The sequence below is a fragment of a genome, assembly GCF_019968985.1.
Source record: "MAG: Porospora cf. gigantea B chromosome Unknown PgB_NODE_57_length_51614_cov_128.903, whole genome shotgun sequence".
NCBI lineage: Eukaryota > Apicomplexa > Conoidasida > Eugregarinorida > Porosporidae > Porospora > Porospora cf. gigantea B.
Window position 1 is genome coordinate 35984 of NW_027179124.1, and position 15631 is coordinate 51614.

Here is a 15631-nt window from a genome sequence, read left to right on the forward strand (position 1 = left end):
TGACCTACCAGTACCAACGTGAGGGACCCATGGCCTATAGGGTTATCTCAATATCCATCACCAACCGATTAGACGTGCAGCTTTACCGCCAAGCCTCTGTAGGTCGATCGGCTTCCTGGCGACGCTGCCCATCAGAGATCCTTCCTGTAGGCAGCACGATGGACTGCGCTTTGTACGGCCCCCGAACTGGAAGCAGCATCAGCGGGACAATCGCGTACGCCCTAAGGATCGAAGGGTACGTCCTGGCATTCATTCTGCAGTTTTCCGCAAAGTCAGGGCAGGAGAAGCTGGCAGGAATGCGCATCAGCGTACTGCACCTGCATCCTAGACAACGCCACCTTCGCAAGGGCTCCCGGGTGTCACTATGGAACATCGACAAGAGCGAGTCTCCTACTGTGACTGGCGAGCAGGCCGAACAGTGGTTTGCTGTGTCGGCCAAGATTAGAGGCAAAGTTGACTTGAGGATCGAGGCCGATATCTCAGCCACTCCAGAGGGTACTCGTTGTGGGTCATTGGTAACGAAAGTCATACAGTCCTAAAGGAGGTTCAGGCTAACGTAGTGGTGCAAATGGAGAGGTTTATGAGTGTTCTCGACTCGACAGTAGGCATGGAGACCGCATGCAGGGACTACTACACGGTCAGCGACGTTCCCCGTGAGATTCGCAAACTATGCGCAAGCAAGGGGGGTGCGTATCCGCTTTCGCTCTCACGAGTATCGCTGCCAGTGCACCCTCCCCGCAAGAAAGTTATGCGGTCAGTCACGATCCGCCTTGTCAACCTGACGGCCACTTCCTTGAAGCTGCCGCCCCATGCCGTGGCACACATGAATCTGAATTTGTCAGAAGGTTATTGGTACTCGCTACCCTCTGAGTACATCATGCCTGGGGAAGCATCGGAGTGCATGGCCTACTGCGACGGTCTGTTCCGCGGGGTATCAGGCTCTCTGTGCTATGAGTTCATCCCACCACAGCTTGGGGGAGCCGCGTTGTCTCTCCGAGTTGTTTGGATCCATCCTAACATGGGAGGCTTCCAATGCGACTTCGGAATCAACGTGGCCAACACTGCCGTGGAGCCCTGGCTCTGCAAGCTGCAGCAGCAAAAGGTGAGGAGGCGGTTCAAGGTGGAGGTGCACTACACCACTTTGAACGAAAGAGTAGTCTACGTCCATGTTATCGATCGATGTCATCTGCCACGTGTGGAGATTCTTCGGGCCTTTCTGCTTCCGGCGTCTGCGGGTGCCAACCAGAGCGCCTACAACCAACACGCGAACCGTGTGGTAAATAATTGGGACACGCGCGCTCGAAGCTTCCCTGTGGAGGACGATGATGAGGATAGCTCCTCTGACGGGATCTTGCTGGAGGCAACGCAGAACGCCCACCTGCTGCAGGAGTTCTTCACGAACCAGGTGGACTGCACGACCGAATTGGTGTCGCACGTGAACGTGAGGCCACTCTGGGTGTACTGAACGCAGAAGCGCAAGCTGAAGCAGCAAAACATCAGTGCTGAGGAGGCCCGGCTGCAGACTTTAATACCGAACGCCTGCGTTGACCTTTCTGAAGGGTTTCCTGTTCGCAACTTCATTGCCAGCGTCAATCTGTCGGGGCGTAATCTGACCGGCATGGGCTGCCTCTTGCTGTCATGGAGAATCGGACCTGAGGTCTTCACTCGTCTTTTTACAGCAGACGATCGAGTCTTGCTCAGCAACAGCGAAGCTACCGGTTCCGGGGACCCCCTCATGTGCTTCGCCGGCCTTAGTCTTCCACGCCTCCCTACGTATCCGTACGGCTCGTTTCCCGTCCGCCTAATGTTCCCGCGGCTGCGACCTCGGCTGCTGACCAATACCGACGTCCTGTCGCTGTGCGTGGCGGCGCTGCGGTTCATGTCGGAGGCTCTCTTGCCGCATATAGGGGAGGTTTTGGAACCTACACTCGCTTCCAGCGGCAAGTCCTGGGTGTCTAGGTCAGATGTTCCTTCTCGCATGAGATGGACAGACCCAGTTGATGCACAGAACGCGGTGGAGACGCTGGACGCCGAGGGGGTGGGGTTTTTGCTGTCAAAATACCAAATGGATCACTTCTCTGAGTGGTTCTCCTCCGAGGAACTGTTAGACTACCCATCTACTCTAAAGCAGTTGGCCAGCCTCTGGGCGACCCAAGACCTGGCGCTGATAACTCCAGACCTCGTTGGAAAGTTCGTTGTCGGGTCCGCTCGACTTTTCATTCTGCTTGATCCAGTGGTGAGTGATCGGGACACGTATCATGGCAGCTGCCATATTTGTTTACCAGGGACTGTGTCGGCCCTTTCTACAGTTTGCTGACCCCCACGGAGCAAAAGCTTGTCGTGGAGGCAAAATTCCGCCCATCGCGGCCGCCCGCAGCCGCAGACCCTCCCGATATGCGTAAGAAGGGCAAGGTGCAGCAACTCATACGCCAAGTCTCCACTCCAAGCAGAAGGAAAAAGCATGTCACTTCGTAAACTCCAGCAGGGTGGTCTGTCGTACTCCCTGTCCTGTCTGGGCGACGTACTCCACCAGAGTGCGCTGGAGAGTGTTATTCTCCTTGGTGATTGATGGTCTACGTGTGTGTTTCTTGTCCTCGGCTTCCATGACCAGACGTTCCTCCACTGCCGCCTCTTGAGCTTCCTTGTGACCTCCACACTTTGCGACACTGAAGTCCTTGTAGACCTGTCTGCCTTTAACCTTGCACTCCGCGCGATAGGCTTCGCGCTCTCTGTTGTAAGTGACACCACGGAACATTAAAATTGCATGCGTATTGTTTGACAGAATGACTGGGGGCAACATAAGAGCATTTCATGTACCTCACAGAGACTGGTCGCCGCCCATTCACGATCTTCTGCTGCGATCCGCCGCTTGAGCACTACGCAGGTCGCACGAATGCCGAGCGAACCATAAGTGCACAGTCGGGGCACAAGAAGCTCTTCGGCGGCACCCAGCTGCTGACGCCTGAGTACAGCGAAGAGCGGGAAACCCGCAGAGTCCAACGCCGACACTACCCTTCCGACCGCGCCACCAGCCTTTGGCCAGAGCCAAGCACGGGAGACAGCGCAAGGCGGCACGCCCCCCCACAGGCGGACAGAGTCTCCGAAATGCTTTCTCACACCTTGGACCCTGTGGTCACCAAGCCAATGCGAAGGCCTGGAGGTGCAGTCCCTTCCGAGCCAATATACCGAGCCCTGCTCCGTACTTACCCTGACCGTGAAGCTAGTGGGCTGCGACACGACATGACAATGGAGGCTGAGGTTGTGCGGAAGGTTGGCCTCTCACCGGGGAGCAATGTGGACTGTCTGAAGTACGACTGGTTCCTGCATCCAAGCGTTGACTTCATCAGCAACACCATACAGAAAAGACATGCCCATGAATTATCACAGGAGAAGCACAGCCAACGCTTCACCAAGCGACAACTTCCAGCGCCCGTGGCCGCTGAGAAGCGTGAATTCGCCCTGAAGAAGTCTGGCGCCGAGATGTACAACCTAGGTCCAAACTGTAGACTGGTTGACGAAACGTGATTTCCATAATTGTCACACGATTTCTGTAATGAATTCTGTTATACGCTCTACGGAAGCGTTATTGTCAGCTCTCTACAACGCCACATCCCGACGTGCTAAACACGTGATTCTCCTCGCCAACGAGGACCCTGACGCGCTGTGCGGCGCGTTCTTGCTCAGCGTGAGCTAGCAAACAAGTTTCCACCCAGCGTATGCTGGTCGAAAGATTCATGCTCGACGTTCACGTTTCAGGTGTACAGGGGTACGCAGGTTTGGAGGTCGTTACTCGCTCCGGAGTCGTCAGCAAAGACAGCGTGGTGATCTTGCTGAATTTGGGGAGCCGTTGCCACGTACGCCACTGGATAGACCCATCCATCGAGGTGTTCGTCATCGACGGTGCCCGACCTTTCTCTCCCCAGTACGACAGCTTGGAGGACAGCAAAGTGCATCTAATCGTGAACGCTGAGGACCGGTGCTTGTGGCAGCAGGACGTGGGGGAGTTCACCTCGGCGTGGCCTTCGTGCCTGGCAGTCTGGTCCTTGGAAAGCGAGCTGGGAGTCGACCAGCCAGGTTCGGCGTTGTAGGACAGGAAGCGAGCAAACACAGCGTGCTCTGTACTGCCCTCGCGTACCACTTGCTCTTTGGCCAACTGACCTTGACAGATTACACCCGCCATCTGCGGGACGTGAAGGCCGCGCTGCGCGACCGCCCGTCAGAGGAATTCGAGCTGGTCGACGACGCGTTTATGGAGCCCCTCTTTTGGTCACTCTCAGTGGAGGTGGGCGAGACTGATAGTTTGCAACCAGAAACTTCTCATGGCGTCCATCTTCCGAAAAACCGAGAAGAAGTCGCCCTTTGTGTCCATCACCGCCGATCTGCAGCTAGATCGAGCGGAGCAGCAGGAACCGCTGTTCATGTTGGAGAAGTCCAAACGCCAAGCACTCCAGAGTCGAATTGTTCAGCTTATTCGAGGAGAGACGATCCCGGAGGTGTGGTCGAAGTCGAGTGCCCCTGTCATGAGACGTCGTCTCAAACAGACGTGTTTACCTCCGTACATTTCCAGCGCCGACCTGGCCTTCCTCATAATGTCTTCCATTGTGCGATCGGATCAGAGACGGCAGCCATCAACGCGGCCAGTCTTGCAGTTGTTGGCATGGTTCGCTGACACCGACAAGCAACTGTTCACAGCATCACACCACGCAACACGGGACCGCAATGCGCGTCTCGCCAAGACAGTGTCTGACTTCGCTGACCAGCTGAAAAGTGCGGTCACTCGGCGAGTGTGGACCCTGCTGCACGATGCCAGCGCCCGCACGTCCAGCGTTCGCTTCTTCCGCCAAGCGCCGTGTGCAAGTGAGCACTTAACGCCTGATACACGCAGCCTACTGGGACGTGGACCCCGAGCCGACCCTGGGGCACCCGCTGGCTTCCTGCATGGTTGCTCGAAAGCTGTGCGAGCATCACTGGAGGCGTGAGATGGGAACGGAGATCCTGCTTTTTACGCATCAGGACTCCGTGGATGTCCGGTGTACGGCAATGAAGTGGGTCATGCACTCAAGCAGCCCGCAGTGAGTCTTGATGGAACATCGCACGCAGCGAGGTGTTCGGAGAGGCCATGAACTCATGGATCGAGTTGATCAGGGCAGGCTTCAAGGACACCATGGAGCCGAAAATGCTGACGAACAGCCCACTAGTGATATCTCTCCCGCCTGTTAAGCCCAGCTTCCGGAGCCAACAAAAGGAGGAGGTCGCTGCATCCGTTCCCGGAGCTTCCGAGGGCGTGGACTTGCAGAGTTTCTACCGCTCTGAAACACAGGAAGACCCATCACAAAAACGAAAACGTACTGATGACGAGACACCACACGCCTCGCAATCCAACACGCCGCCTACCGACCAAGAAAATCTGTTGACCAGACCTAAACGCGCCCGCGAAGGCGACGACCACCGGCCCGCGGCCAAGCGGTCCCGCAGCGACTTTGACTTCGACTTACAATGAGCAGCGCGCGCAGTGACACTTGAAGTCGTACTTCATCTGAAGCACGCTCTGTCTAGCGTCGAGGTCGTCCTCTGCGGGAACATATGAAATCGAAACCTCCTCCCCCATATAAATGGGTCGAAGAGACTGCAGTGCTACGTGTACACCAGCGATGGAAACGGCCGCGTTGGGCTCGCAGCTGTGATTGGCTTGCCCAGCAACAGTTGCTAAGGCCAAGCCCATAACAGCCGGTGACGACAGAGCAGGGAGAGTCGAATCCAGGGCGAGTGACGCGGCGTCCAACATCTCAGCGGGTAGGAGCTCTTCATACCGCTCAATACCCGCTTGTAGCACGCGTTGCAGGGCCAGCTGCCGGCCCGCGATGCCCTCGCCCACGCCTTCACATAGAAGGCGCAGCACTAAGCACATGGCATCTTTGCTATGCCCCTCTGGAACGTCTGACGTGGGCAGGTTGGGTACGGGGATGTCCACCTCGACGGCGACTTTGTCAGCTATTTCTACCATCCGGTTTAGCTGTTCAATGGACAGGGAGGTTTGAGGTATCGCAGTGGACAGGGCCTTGTGGAAGGCGCCGACAAACGAGTAGAGCTTCGAACTGGTCATGAGGCCCTGCACGGGGGATATCCCGTCAACCACTGCTGATACCGCCAAAACGGTTGCCAGCGACGCGAGCGGGACCTGCGCCTCGTCCGCCACGAATGAACGTACCCATTTCCGAAGGACTCGACCCCAGCAGTGGAACATGGCGTGCAACTGCTGAAGCCGGATCCAGCACTCCTCAGAGCACGCCATCGCCCCACAGGAGCAGCGGTAAGCCCACTGCGACTCCCAGGAGAGGTCGGCCAGTTGCATAACGGTCCGAATCCTCTCAGCAACGTGCAGTACAGGGCTGAGACAGACCGCACAGGCCGGGGTTAGCAGGCGACTGTAGTCGTCCTGCCAGACAGCTAGCAGAGGGCTGCGTGCGATTTCCTCGCCCTTCTCTATGGTACGTAGGGCCACCAATCCAAAGTTTCCTGGCGCCACCTCTTGGCGTGACACCAACATTTTAACATTTCACAGACGTACAACTTTGAAGGTGTGGTTTCCAGTTTCGACTCGGTACTCCTGCCGTTCATGAGGCTCGGCCTGTCGCTCACGAGGCTCGGACTGCCGTTCACGAGGCTCGGATTGCCGTTCACGAGGCTCAGACTGCCGTTCACGAGGCTCAGACTGCCGTTCACGAGGCTCGGGCTGCCGTTCACGAGGCGCGGCGGGCCGCTCTCGAGGCTCGGCGGGCCTCTTCCGCTCAGTCGGGCGTTCATAAGGCTCCTCGCGCGGAGTTCTTGCGGGTTGTCGGGATGTGGGGGCGTTCTTGCTGGCAGGCTTGGCAGTTCGCTTGGGTACTTTTAAAGCAGTTCCTGATGTCACGGGCCGATCTACAGATTCCGTTTCGGGAGAAAGCACTGCAATGGGGGGCGGCTCGTCACGCGGAGCCGGTTGAGTTCGGATTTCGCGGAGCGGCATCTCCTGGGAATTCTCAGCCATGTCGACGACACCATACCTGTGGAGTGACGGAGAGTACGACTCCAGGTTGTGTTGCACTGACGTGTGCCCATAGGTCAGTGGTTGCTCCTCAACCCAGGGGCCAGGCCTATGAATTATTCTCCGGGTTACCAGTTCCGTTGGTCGGTCCTCCATTCCAGCTCGAGTGTGTCCAGTTTCTATTAACGGGCGCGACTCCCAGGATTGCGTCTCTCTGCGGGGAAACTCGTTGGCTGGCGTCCAACGAGGCTCAGGAGACCACGGCTCAGGAGACCGCGACTCCGTACGACGACGCCCGTTCCCTATTAGAGCGGACTCCGCAGAGCTCTGTCTACGTGGACCTCGGAACTCTTCGCAATGGTAGGCAGCAGGCTCGCGGTGGTATGTTGGTGGGGCGTGCACGTACTCCGGAGGCGCGCGGTAGTACGTCGCGACTGGTGCAACCGGTGCCGCAACCGGTGGTCGGTCCAACGGAGCCGGTACGGAAGCAGTGTAGGCCTCTCGCAGCTCGTTCTGCGGAGCACTCTCCCGACGGGAGTTGGCTCCCTCTCGACGGGAGGGGTCCTCCATTCTCACACCGCAATCGCAGCACAAAGTTCGTCGGGACGGATGATCCGTTCTCGGTGGCGCAAGGGGTGGACGACTTGGACGACTTGGACGCTCTTTAGGCGTGGCCGGCCGGCAGCTCAGACCGCAGGAGGGTTGGATCTCTTCGCTTTCGGACTCGAATGTGACTATCGGTCTTCCCTCTGGTGTTACTGCAGGCTTCAGAGGGGGGCGATTTCTAGCCTGGGGGTACAGAGACGAGGCTCGCCGCTGCCCCACACGCTTGGTGAAAATTGGACGCCGATCCCAGTGTGCCGAACCCAAACTATGGTTCTCACTATGACCGGGCGGAGGCAAGCCATGCGTAAACATACCATGAACAGCCGAGCTTTGCGTAGGCATGCTTTGCGTAGGCATGCTTTGCGTAGGCATGTTATGCGTCGGCATGCTATGCGTAGGCCTGCTAGGCATGCCATGAGCAGCCAAGCCATGCGTAGGCATGCTATGCGAAGGCATGCTATGCGCAGGCATGTTATGCGAAGGCATGCTATGCGGAGGCATGCTATGCGAAGGCATGCTATGCGAAGGCATGCTATGCGAAGGCATGCTATGCGAAGGCATGCTATGCGAAGGCATGCTATGTGCAGGCGCTACAGACGCGGGCTTCACCACCGGCGGGGCTGGAGTTTCCGTTGCGGGATCAGATGCGCCTACAAATTTGTCCTCCAGGGAATGGTTAATAACCAAAGAGATCGCGTGTTCCTTACTCAGCCACCTACGTGGCGGAGTGCGACGCCTTTCAGGGATGACGTTGACCGCCATGGCTACATCTTGACGTCCTCCTTTGCTGACAAGCTGGCGAAAGTTCCATGGCTGGCCGTTAACATTGCACGAAACACCCTTGCCGTTGGAGTCGTACTGGAGGGAGAAATCCTTTAGAACCTCCGGAGAACACACAGCCGTGTGCATATTGCGCAATTCGTAAGGTTGGCGCGCGAGCTTAGGAACACCACTAACATAGTCTAACAGGGTCACAGCAGACACATCGAACGTCTCAGAGAAACCATAATGGCGAATTGCCTGCAGTCGTGGACAACTCCTCGACATGTGGACGACGTGAGCAGCGCCAGGCTTAACGGCCGAGAGGTCTTGGTTCAGGCCATGTACGAACACGTGTCAGGCGCCGAGCGTTGCGGAGGGGTGCTCATTCATGAGCAGACGGCGGACGGCTTCGTGCCCTGGGTCGAGTTACTAACAGACTTCGGAATCCTGGAGGCAAAAGTTTCCGATGACGTCCTCATTACGGTGACCTCGGACTCTACTGTCCTCTCGTACTCTATTGGCTCTGATGGTGAATTGCAGCTGCAGAGATCCGCATCTATCGAGGAGTATCACAGTCCTGACACCATTGGCGTAGCGCTGGATGTCTGTCACGAAAGAATAGCATCATGCAGCAGTGCCGGAACTGTGGTGGTGCTGGATGGATCTTCGTGGGAGGTACGCCATCGATGGCAGGCCCATGAGGCGGAAACGTGGTGTGTGACGTTCAACAAGGACGGGCTCCTGGCCACCGGAGCGGATGACAGAGAACTTCGCATCTGGGACACCCGAGACTTGCAACGACCAGCGGCTTCGAACGCGAAGTCACACGACGCTGGGGTTACTGTTGCTCAATGGGCAGACGAAAACCGGTTGTACACCGGCAGCTACGACGGCCATCTGCGTCTGTTTGACACGCGACAGCTCGCCAGGCCAGTTGCAGAGGTCCAATCTCTGGACGGTATATGGCGCATTCGGCCGCAGGGCCAGTCTCTCCTAGTGGCATGCACGTGGAGTGGCCTGCAAAAATTCAGCGGCGAACTCTCTGAGGAAGCGTCGTGGTTCACGGATCAGAAAGATCGTCTTTGGTACGGCGTTGCATCCTCACGAGACGGGTATGCTGCTTGCAGCTTTTACGACAACAGCGTTATAACATGGAACTAGGCCTCTTGGCACCACTGGTCCAGGCTCTCTGAAGGGGCCTTCGTGCTCGGTTGCTTCCATCCATAGAGGTCGCCTATGTTCTGCTGTATGTCCCTTCCGAAATCAAGCGCTTCGCGAACTGTGCGAGGGAACTCAGTTACGACGCTTACGACTGTCGGGGTGGCTGCTACAATACCCTCACAGCACTCACGCTGGGTCGCCTTCTCCCTCATCGCCCTGAACACTGCGACTTCATGTGGAGATTCGTAAAAGGGCAGTTGCAGCAGCCGTACACTGCCTTGTCGTGACGCGGCCAGTAGCAGCCTCCGGCGAGTTGTGCCTTGCGTTGTCTGGTCTCCGATGGCCAGCGTCGCAAGGCCGTGGTCTCTGCCGGCACCTGGAATTTTCTGTTCAACTGCGTGATTCTCGTTCCTTCGTGCCTACTCTGGCTTCGATACAAGCAAGACTGGTCATCCACATCAAAGGATGCCAGTTGACCAGATCGACCACCTACTAATACCTCCCGCGTGTGACGATTGTAGGTCACGGCAGTCACCTCCCGTGGCACAGCATCATGCATCATTCCAAGCAGATGTAGAGTCAAACCTGTATCCACGCCGTCAGGGACCCACATATACCATATCGAGATGCCGCTGCGAACGATGGCGGAAGGTATGAGCCCAGCCGCTGGTGAAACTGTGGCACTTTAGAGGTGTCCTTCTCCAGCGCCCAGAAGCCCAACGAACCGCTTTTGTCTCCCGTGATCAGTAGCGTGTGCTCCGCGTCTCCCGGACTGTAGGCGTCAGCCTTGGCCCGAAAACCTCCCTCAGCATGCATAGCAGTAATTTGGCAACTATGCGGGGAAAAGAAATCCTCGACGCCGTGGAAAGCTGCCTTACCTCGGAAGGCGCTGCCTTCAGAAATCGAACGTGTCGCGTGGTCGAAGTGCAAGACAACAACGGACCCGTCTCGAAGACCAACGAAGATGTGCGAGAAGGTGCCCAGGCGGCATGCGGTCATTGAGTACACGGAATCGGAGACGCAGTGGGTGCATACCAGGCTGCTGGTCCTGCAGCAATAGACGCGCACCTCTGAGTCGCGACCTGCCGAAAAAAGAATCCCATCATTGAAGTGTATCCCTGCTACTCGGCAGCAGTGAGCCGGGATCGACCCTAGCGGGCCCAAAGGTGGGCTGTGGACAATGTCAGAGAGCAGCTCCAAGTCCTCAGCACTGTAGTCCTGTGGCACGGGCAAACAACTGATCTGACCGTTGGCGAAGCCAACGAACCACATTCCAGAGGTGGCACAAAAATAGGAAGCAGTCACCAACTCGTCGAGATTCTCGCACCACTCTAGCAGGAATCCCGCCTCGTCGTCGTCACGTGGGACGAGCCCCAGAGTAATTGGCCCCAGCGTCTGTCTGAGCGTCATCTGACATGATACTCGCGGAGTTCTCGACGCCACGCTTAGGGGTATTGCAGGGCTTGTGGACTGCTCATCGTCGAGCCGGCGGAAAGGTAACGCCTGGGGAGCCCCCCACAACCCGAGGCGCGTTTTAGTGTTGGCAGGAGCCGCGTCCCAGCGCATCCACGAAGAGATGAGCGAGTCCACCGCCGACATGGGACTGAAGTCACACGAGGCCGTGAGGACGCACGTACTGGTCATAGCCGCAGCCCGTAACCCCATGGACGGCTCTTGGATACGCGCAACTACGCGGGGCTCGCGGGAGTCGCCTCCTCTTACGCAGTCGGCGAAATCCCTGAACGCATCGCTGCCCCGCACGTCTCGATGGTGTGCCAGATTGGACAACCACCGATGCAGACGCATCCTCCGGTCGTGCACGTGGGAAATATCGAACTGTCTGATGAACGTCTTTCCAGGCAGAGACGGAAGGGTTGGGACGGCTTTCGCCAACCGAGTATACAGGTCGTCCTAGTTATTAGAGGACCAATGACTCACGAATTCGGCAAAACGCTTCCAGATTATCCAACGACGCACCACCGACTCCTTGGAAATATCCAACCCCCGAGAGAGCTGCTCCTGTGCCGTGGCCAGCTCCTCAGGCTTGATGAGAGTGACCACTACGCGATATATAACGTGGGTGATCTCCGACGGCTCAGCCCACGCATTGTGCATTTCCATCTCGTGAGGCTGGACCATCTGACCGTAGGCCGTCGAGTAAGCAAAGGTATCGACGTCGCAGATTACACTTGGCGGGTCTCCAAGCCTGTCTTGGTAAGACGCATCGGAGGTGACCTACACTGAAGGTGCTGCATTTACGGTGGAATTTAGATATTTGCTACAACACACAGGGCATTGGCGGCATGCTGGTCGACCTCCTGGACGTGTAGCCTCGGGATCTTGACAGCCTCGCAGTTAACGGTGTTCGAGCGGTTTCGTAGTAGTCAGCAACACCTGTCGACCTCGACGTGAAGCTCCCGCCTAGCAGGTACCCGTGACGAGATGCCGGCAGGAATATGGTGCACCCTGCCGTCTTTCGGCTGGGGGCTTCAACACTCTGTGTATAGGCGGATCTTTCGCGGAGTAGAGGGCGGCTGGCGTTCTTCACACTGGTGTGAAAAGCGGATCGCCCTCGCAGATTCAATGGTGGCACCTGTGGCTTTGGCGGCAGTGACGTGACGTTTGGCTTGGTGGACTGTGCTGCTTCCGCCGATTCAATTCGCTTCGCAGCTCCAGTGAGTCTTGCTGGGGGAAATGGTGAGGGCTGTGCTGCCTCCGTCCGCTGTCGTTTGTGCGGCGACATTCGAACGCTAATACCGCTCGGACTGGTCGACCGGTCCATGCCCTCAGCGGCAAGTACGTCTCGCCGCCCTCTGGGGGATGGGGGGTCGTCCAACTGAATCAGGGGGATGTCGTCAACAGGGCGGGGCGGGTGAGTTCTCGTCGAGAGCAGCTTCTGATGCGCCTTGTCTCCGCTTGGCCTGCTGCGTGGCGAAAGCCTTGGAAGCGTTGGGACCACGCTGATGAACTTGCACTCCGAAGACTGCTCTCGCGGTATACATGTGCTTTGTGGGAGCGGCTGGCGCTGGGACTTGGTGTGAGATGACACATACATGACAGGGTCCATCTGAACTGCAGTTTGCTTGACCACACCCAAGGCGGGGCCAGTAGGAGCAGGCGCGGTTTCCTCATCGGTTGCCGGCCGCGGCGTGGCGAGAAGGCTGAGTTCGCTGATATTGATCGACAGTCGCGAAGCCACTCCTGGCGGCTGCTCAGTCCGGACCTCCCCAACCATCTCGTCCCCTAGAATCGCCAGGTGGCTCGTGCTACGGCCGAGAGGCCCGCGAGGGGTATCAGTCTCATCGCTGGGAGGCTCCGCCCCCACTACGCTGGCTTGGCAGAAACGCCGACTCATTGTCAGCAGAGGTGACTCCATGTCCACTTGTACCTGGAGGGGAGTCCTTGAAGGCAGCGGTGGCAAACGTCTGCGTGGTGGATCTCTCACAGGAGCCCCCTCTGTGTCAGAGAGCTCGAATGCGTCGCTCAGAGTTTCCTCCTCATGACATTGGGTTCCGACCTCCACAGTTCTTTTTTCAACGGTCTGAGAGGTTGCCAAAGAATCTTCATCCAACCACTTTAGAAGCTGGTGTTTCAGTTTCCGCTTCAGACATTGCAAGAACTCCTTTCGACGTGCAATTATTTGCTTCGCAAATAGAGTGGTTGCCCAGATAATGAGGATAACCCAAAGGAGCATGGATGCTGGTAGATACGACTCGGATCGTGAGAAATGGACGTTTCGCACTTCCTTCAGAGCACGGAAGTCCACGTATTTCGGAATAACCCCAACGAAGTCCATCCAAAGGGGGCGAGGGACCCAGGCAGTCACAGGTCTGTCCCAGCATTGGCTCCAAATGCCATCTTCCCGCGGTCGCCACCCCACAAGAGACACATGTCTAATGCTCACTTCAAGAGGAGAGAAACGGCGGTCACAGGCGTGGCTGGTCAGATTCCAGTCATGCACCATTGGTGTGCGAACCACACACGTCGCGTGCTATTTGTGGGGCGGCATTAATGTTGTGCATGCGTAATACTATATCGACCTCGAAAGAGTGCCTCCCTAAACCCTAAAACGATCAGAGCCGGTTTTTCTGACTGGTTTTCCCAAAAAACCAGAACAGCGGGAATTCAGCAAAGGCCTGGAGGGTCGGCGTTGACATGGGCTACCCCGTCCCGCTTGAATCATGTTTGCGAACATGACTCTACGAACTGACATTTGCCGAATTCTGCGACATGCATGTGGATCTTTGTATGCAGTACTCCGCTGAAAGGGCCGCTGCGCTCTTGGAGGCCGCGGTAGACAGCGGTTTTTCTGGAGTCGTCTGGAATGAGACTGTCGATCTTCGGTCATCTGGCGAGTTCCAGTCACGAATATGCTTCCCCGCCGGAGCAAACTTCACGTCTCGCCTCCGAGGTAAGATCAAACCCGCTCAGATGTCACGGCAGCTGGCGGACCTGGGGCTCGAGTTCAAGGAGTTCCCGTTGCAGGCTTCCAGACTCACCGTCATCACGGACGAGGCGGATAGGCTCACGACCCTTAGTCGACTTGGTAAGTTCGACATTCTCGCAGTGCGGCCCGTCACCGAGAAGGCCTTCGCATCAGCAGTGGCGTCAGGCCCAGTGGATATCATCCAGGTCGACCTCACCCTAGAAAGACTGCCTTTCTCGGCTCGCCGCCAGCTGTTGCTGCAGGCTGCGAGACGAGAGCTCTACTTCGAGTTCTGCCTCGATGAGGTGTTGCAGTCTCAGTCACGGGTGCGACTGTTTTTCCGACATCTGTTGCCTTTTGTGAGGTTCTTGCCTCATAAGCTGATCTTGCTGACCACTGGCGCTGCCTCGCCGTTAAGCGTACGTGGCCCTGCAGACTTGCAGAACCTGGCTCGTTTGGCGGGAGTCAAAGGTGGGAATGTAGTCCGGCGAGTACACAGCCAATGTGACCTCTGACAACGCCCTTGGATGCTTGTATCGTGCTGCCTGTCGAAGATCCTGTTACGGATTCACGTTGGATGTGGGGGAAGACGAAGCTCGGTCACAGTAGCTGCCCACTTTGCGACGTTCTCACGAATGAGCTGGAGCAACCACGCGCTAGACTGGTAGTCGTCGAGCTCTACGCTGTCCAAGTGACTCTCCGCCTTGTCGAGAGCTTCCTGAGCTCGGTGCAAGGCTGCAGGAAAATCCCTACAGATGTCGACCAGGAACAGGCAGTAGTTTAGCTCTGCAGTCAAGACAAGCGAGTTGGTCGGCGGCCTCTCCAACGTGGCTTGTAGTGCGTCCTCGTACGACTTGTTGGCCGCGTCTCGAGACTGTGTTCGGATCTGTACACGACGAATCGCTCCCTCACTTCGCACAAGTAACGCAAGCAATCCGCCTTTTGTATCACTATACGCGGATCATTCGACGTCAGCGATTCCAATACTATGATTTGCTCTTCAAGAAGATGTCGGAGAGCTAAATTCACAAGCTTTATGTATTTCTCAACGGCCGTCGCGTCACGTTTCAACCCCCGAGCCAGAAACGTCAAGGCTTTCCCCTGCTGAAACAGTCATGTGTATCTCACCTTCAGTACACGACGGAACTGCCGATGATAGTTTACCGCTTCTTTGAATGAGGTTACCACCACGGTGGTCGAAAATTCATCCAGAGGATCCTGCAGGGCCTGCAGTTGAGGGAGCGACTTCTGCACGTCGCAGGTTCTTTTAGCCCGAATTGCCAGCTGCAACTCGAAGAAGACACTCATGAAATAATGAATTGGCTATGGGGATTGCTCATCACACACAGATTAGTTCCTCACACCACGGTGAGACTTGATCTTCTGCGGCTGGTGGAAGCCGAACTTGGCCCGGTTCGCCATGGTCTTGAGGTATCGCATCTTGCCAGTACCCTGGGTTCGTCGTCGCATCGCCTTCTCAGACCAGTTGTACCGCCGCATTTTGGAGTCGGGGAATCCGCAGGACGAGCATCGCTCCTTGGTCTTGTGGAATGAGCGCTTTCCACAACGCTTGCAGAGGATGTGGGACTTCTTATTACGAAGACCGAAAGAACCAGTTCCTTTACCACACTTGCCCATGCCGAATCAGCAGG

The 15631-nt window shown here is 56.9% G+C and overlaps 12 protein-coding genes across 21 annotated transcripts; 5 read left to right on the plus strand and 7 right to left on the minus strand.

Annotated features, from left to right (window-relative positions):
* Window positions 1-29: 29 nt before the first annotated feature.
* Window positions 30-2317, plus strand: KVP17_001171 (uncharacterized protein; the record flags this gene model as incomplete). Of its 3 annotated transcripts, XM_068516347.1 has the most annotated exons (3): window positions 30-504; window positions 534-1441; window positions 1472-2317. In XM_068516347.1, the coding sequence occupies 3 exons, from the start codon at window positions 30-32 to the stop codon at window positions 2315-2317; spliced, it is 2229 nt and encodes a 742-aa protein (XP_068372979.1). The 3 variants fall into 3 exon arrangements, with proteins under 3 accessions (XP_068372979.1, XP_068372980.1, XP_068372978.1); XM_068516348.1 differs by lacking the exon at window positions 1472-2317 and having other exon boundaries at window positions 30-515; window positions 551-1465; XM_068516346.1 differs by lacking the exons at window positions 30-504; window positions 534-1441 and having other exon boundaries at window positions 1619-2317.
* A 147-nt stretch (window positions 2318-2464) lies between these two features.
* Window positions 2465-2755, minus strand: KVP17_001160 (uncharacterized protein; the record flags this gene model as incomplete). The annotated part of the gene is made up of 1 exon (XM_068516324.1): window positions 2465-2755. One exon carries the CDS (start codon window positions 2753-2755, stop codon window positions 2465-2467), a length of 291 nt encoding a protein of 96 aa, XP_068372956.1.
* Window positions 2756-2811: 56 nt separating this feature from the next.
* On the plus strand, window positions 2812-3525 carry KVP17_001156 (uncharacterized protein; the record flags this gene model as incomplete). Its single annotated transcript, XM_068516315.1, has 1 exon — window positions 2812-3525. One exon carries the CDS (start codon window positions 2812-2814, stop codon window positions 3523-3525), a length of 714 nt encoding a protein of 237 aa, XP_068372947.1.
* Window positions 3526-3553: 28 nt separating this feature from the next.
* Window positions 3554-5500, plus strand: KVP17_001162 (uncharacterized protein; the record flags this gene model as incomplete). Of its 3 annotated transcripts, XM_068516330.1 has the most annotated exons (6): window positions 3554-3685; window positions 3714-4084; window positions 4111-4282; window positions 4311-4857; window positions 4886-5072; window positions 5101-5500. In XM_068516330.1, 6 exons carry the CDS (start codon window positions 3554-3556, stop codon window positions 5498-5500), a joined length of 1809 nt encoding a protein of 602 aa, XP_068372962.1. The 3 variants fall into 3 exon arrangements, with proteins under 3 accessions (XP_068372962.1, XP_068372961.1, XP_068372960.1); XM_068516329.1 differs by lacking the exons at window positions 3554-3685; window positions 4111-4282; window positions 4311-4857; window positions 4886-5072; window positions 5101-5500 and having other exon boundaries at window positions 3735-4088; XM_068516328.1 differs by lacking the exons at window positions 3554-3685; window positions 3714-4084; window positions 4111-4282; window positions 5101-5500 and having other exon boundaries at window positions 4320-4979.
* KVP17_001177 (uncharacterized protein) lies at window positions 5492-6547 on the minus strand (the record flags this gene model as incomplete). Of its 2 annotated transcripts, XM_068516355.1 has the most annotated exons (2): window positions 5533-5571; window positions 5597-6547. In XM_068516355.1, 2 exons carry the CDS (start codon window positions 6545-6547, stop codon window positions 5533-5535), a joined length of 990 nt encoding a protein of 329 aa, XP_068372987.1. The 2 variants fall into 2 exon arrangements, with proteins under 2 accessions (XP_068372988.1, XP_068372987.1); XM_068516356.1 differs by having other exon boundaries at window positions 5492-6547.
* Window positions 6548-6556: 9 nt separating this feature from the next.
* KVP17_001165 (uncharacterized protein) lies at window positions 6557-7594 on the minus strand (the record flags this gene model as incomplete). The annotated part of the gene is made up of 1 exon (XM_068516334.1): window positions 6557-7594. The coding sequence occupies one exon, from the start codon at window positions 7592-7594 to the stop codon at window positions 6557-6559; it is 1038 nt and encodes a 345-aa protein (XP_068372966.1).
* A 1044-nt stretch (window positions 7595-8638) lies between these two features.
* KVP17_001159 (uncharacterized protein) lies at window positions 8639-9553 on the plus strand (the record flags this gene model as incomplete). The annotated part of the gene is made up of 1 exon (XM_068516323.1): window positions 8639-9553. The coding sequence occupies one exon, from the start codon at window positions 8639-8641 to the stop codon at window positions 9551-9553; it is 915 nt and encodes a 304-aa protein (XP_068372955.1).
* On the minus strand, window positions 9550-11808 carry KVP17_001155 (uncharacterized protein; the record flags this gene model as incomplete). 3 transcript variants are annotated; one of them, XM_068516314.1, is made up of 6 exons in its annotated part: window positions 9550-9716; window positions 9744-9947; window positions 9977-10138; window positions 10165-11464; window positions 11492-11763; window positions 11793-11808. In XM_068516314.1, the coding sequence occupies 6 exons, from the start codon at window positions 11806-11808 to the stop codon at window positions 9550-9552; spliced, it is 2121 nt and encodes a 706-aa protein (XP_068372946.1). The 3 variants fall into 3 exon arrangements, with proteins under 3 accessions (XP_068372946.1, XP_068372945.1, XP_068372944.1); XM_068516313.1 differs by lacking the exons at window positions 9550-9716; window positions 9744-9947; window positions 11492-11763; window positions 11793-11808 and having other exon boundaries at window positions 10133-11359; XM_068516312.1 differs by lacking the exons at window positions 9550-9716; window positions 9744-9947; window positions 9977-10138; window positions 10165-11464; window positions 11793-11808 and having other exon boundaries at window positions 11465-11692.
* A 23-nt stretch (window positions 11809-11831) lies between these two features.
* On the minus strand, window positions 11832-13517 carry KVP17_001169 (uncharacterized protein; the record flags this gene model as incomplete). Of its 2 annotated transcripts, none has more annotated exons than XM_068516343.1 (1): window positions 11832-13517. In XM_068516343.1, one exon carries the CDS (start codon window positions 13515-13517, stop codon window positions 11832-11834), a length of 1686 nt encoding a protein of 561 aa, XP_068372975.1. The 2 variants fall into 2 exon arrangements, with proteins under 2 accessions (XP_068372975.1, XP_068372974.1); XM_068516342.1 differs by having other exon boundaries at window positions 11832-13349.
* Window positions 13518-13783: 266 nt separating this feature from the next.
* KVP17_001174 (uncharacterized protein) lies at window positions 13784-14494 on the plus strand (the record flags this gene model as incomplete). Its single annotated transcript, XM_068516351.1, has 1 exon — window positions 13784-14494. The coding sequence occupies one exon, from the start codon at window positions 13784-13786 to the stop codon at window positions 14492-14494; it is 711 nt and encodes a 236-aa protein (XP_068372983.1).
* A 53-nt stretch (window positions 14495-14547) lies between these two features.
* KVP17_001185 (uncharacterized protein) lies at window positions 14548-15287 on the minus strand (the record flags this gene model as incomplete). Of its 2 annotated transcripts, XM_068516370.1 has the most annotated exons (3): window positions 14548-14853; window positions 14892-15080; window positions 15108-15287. In XM_068516370.1, 3 exons carry the CDS (start codon window positions 15285-15287, stop codon window positions 14548-14550), a joined length of 675 nt encoding a protein of 224 aa, XP_068373002.1. The 2 variants fall into 2 exon arrangements, with proteins under 2 accessions (XP_068373002.1, XP_068373003.1); XM_068516371.1 differs by lacking the exons at window positions 14548-14853; window positions 14892-15080 and having other exon boundaries at window positions 15093-15287.
* Window positions 15288-15329: 42 nt separating this feature from the next.
* Window positions 15330-15617, minus strand: KVP17_001180 (uncharacterized protein; the record flags this gene model as incomplete). Its single annotated transcript, XM_068516363.1, has 1 exon — window positions 15330-15617. The coding sequence occupies one exon, from the start codon at window positions 15615-15617 to the stop codon at window positions 15330-15332; it is 288 nt and encodes a 95-aa protein (XP_068372995.1).
* Window positions 15618-15631: the final 14 nt, after the last annotated feature.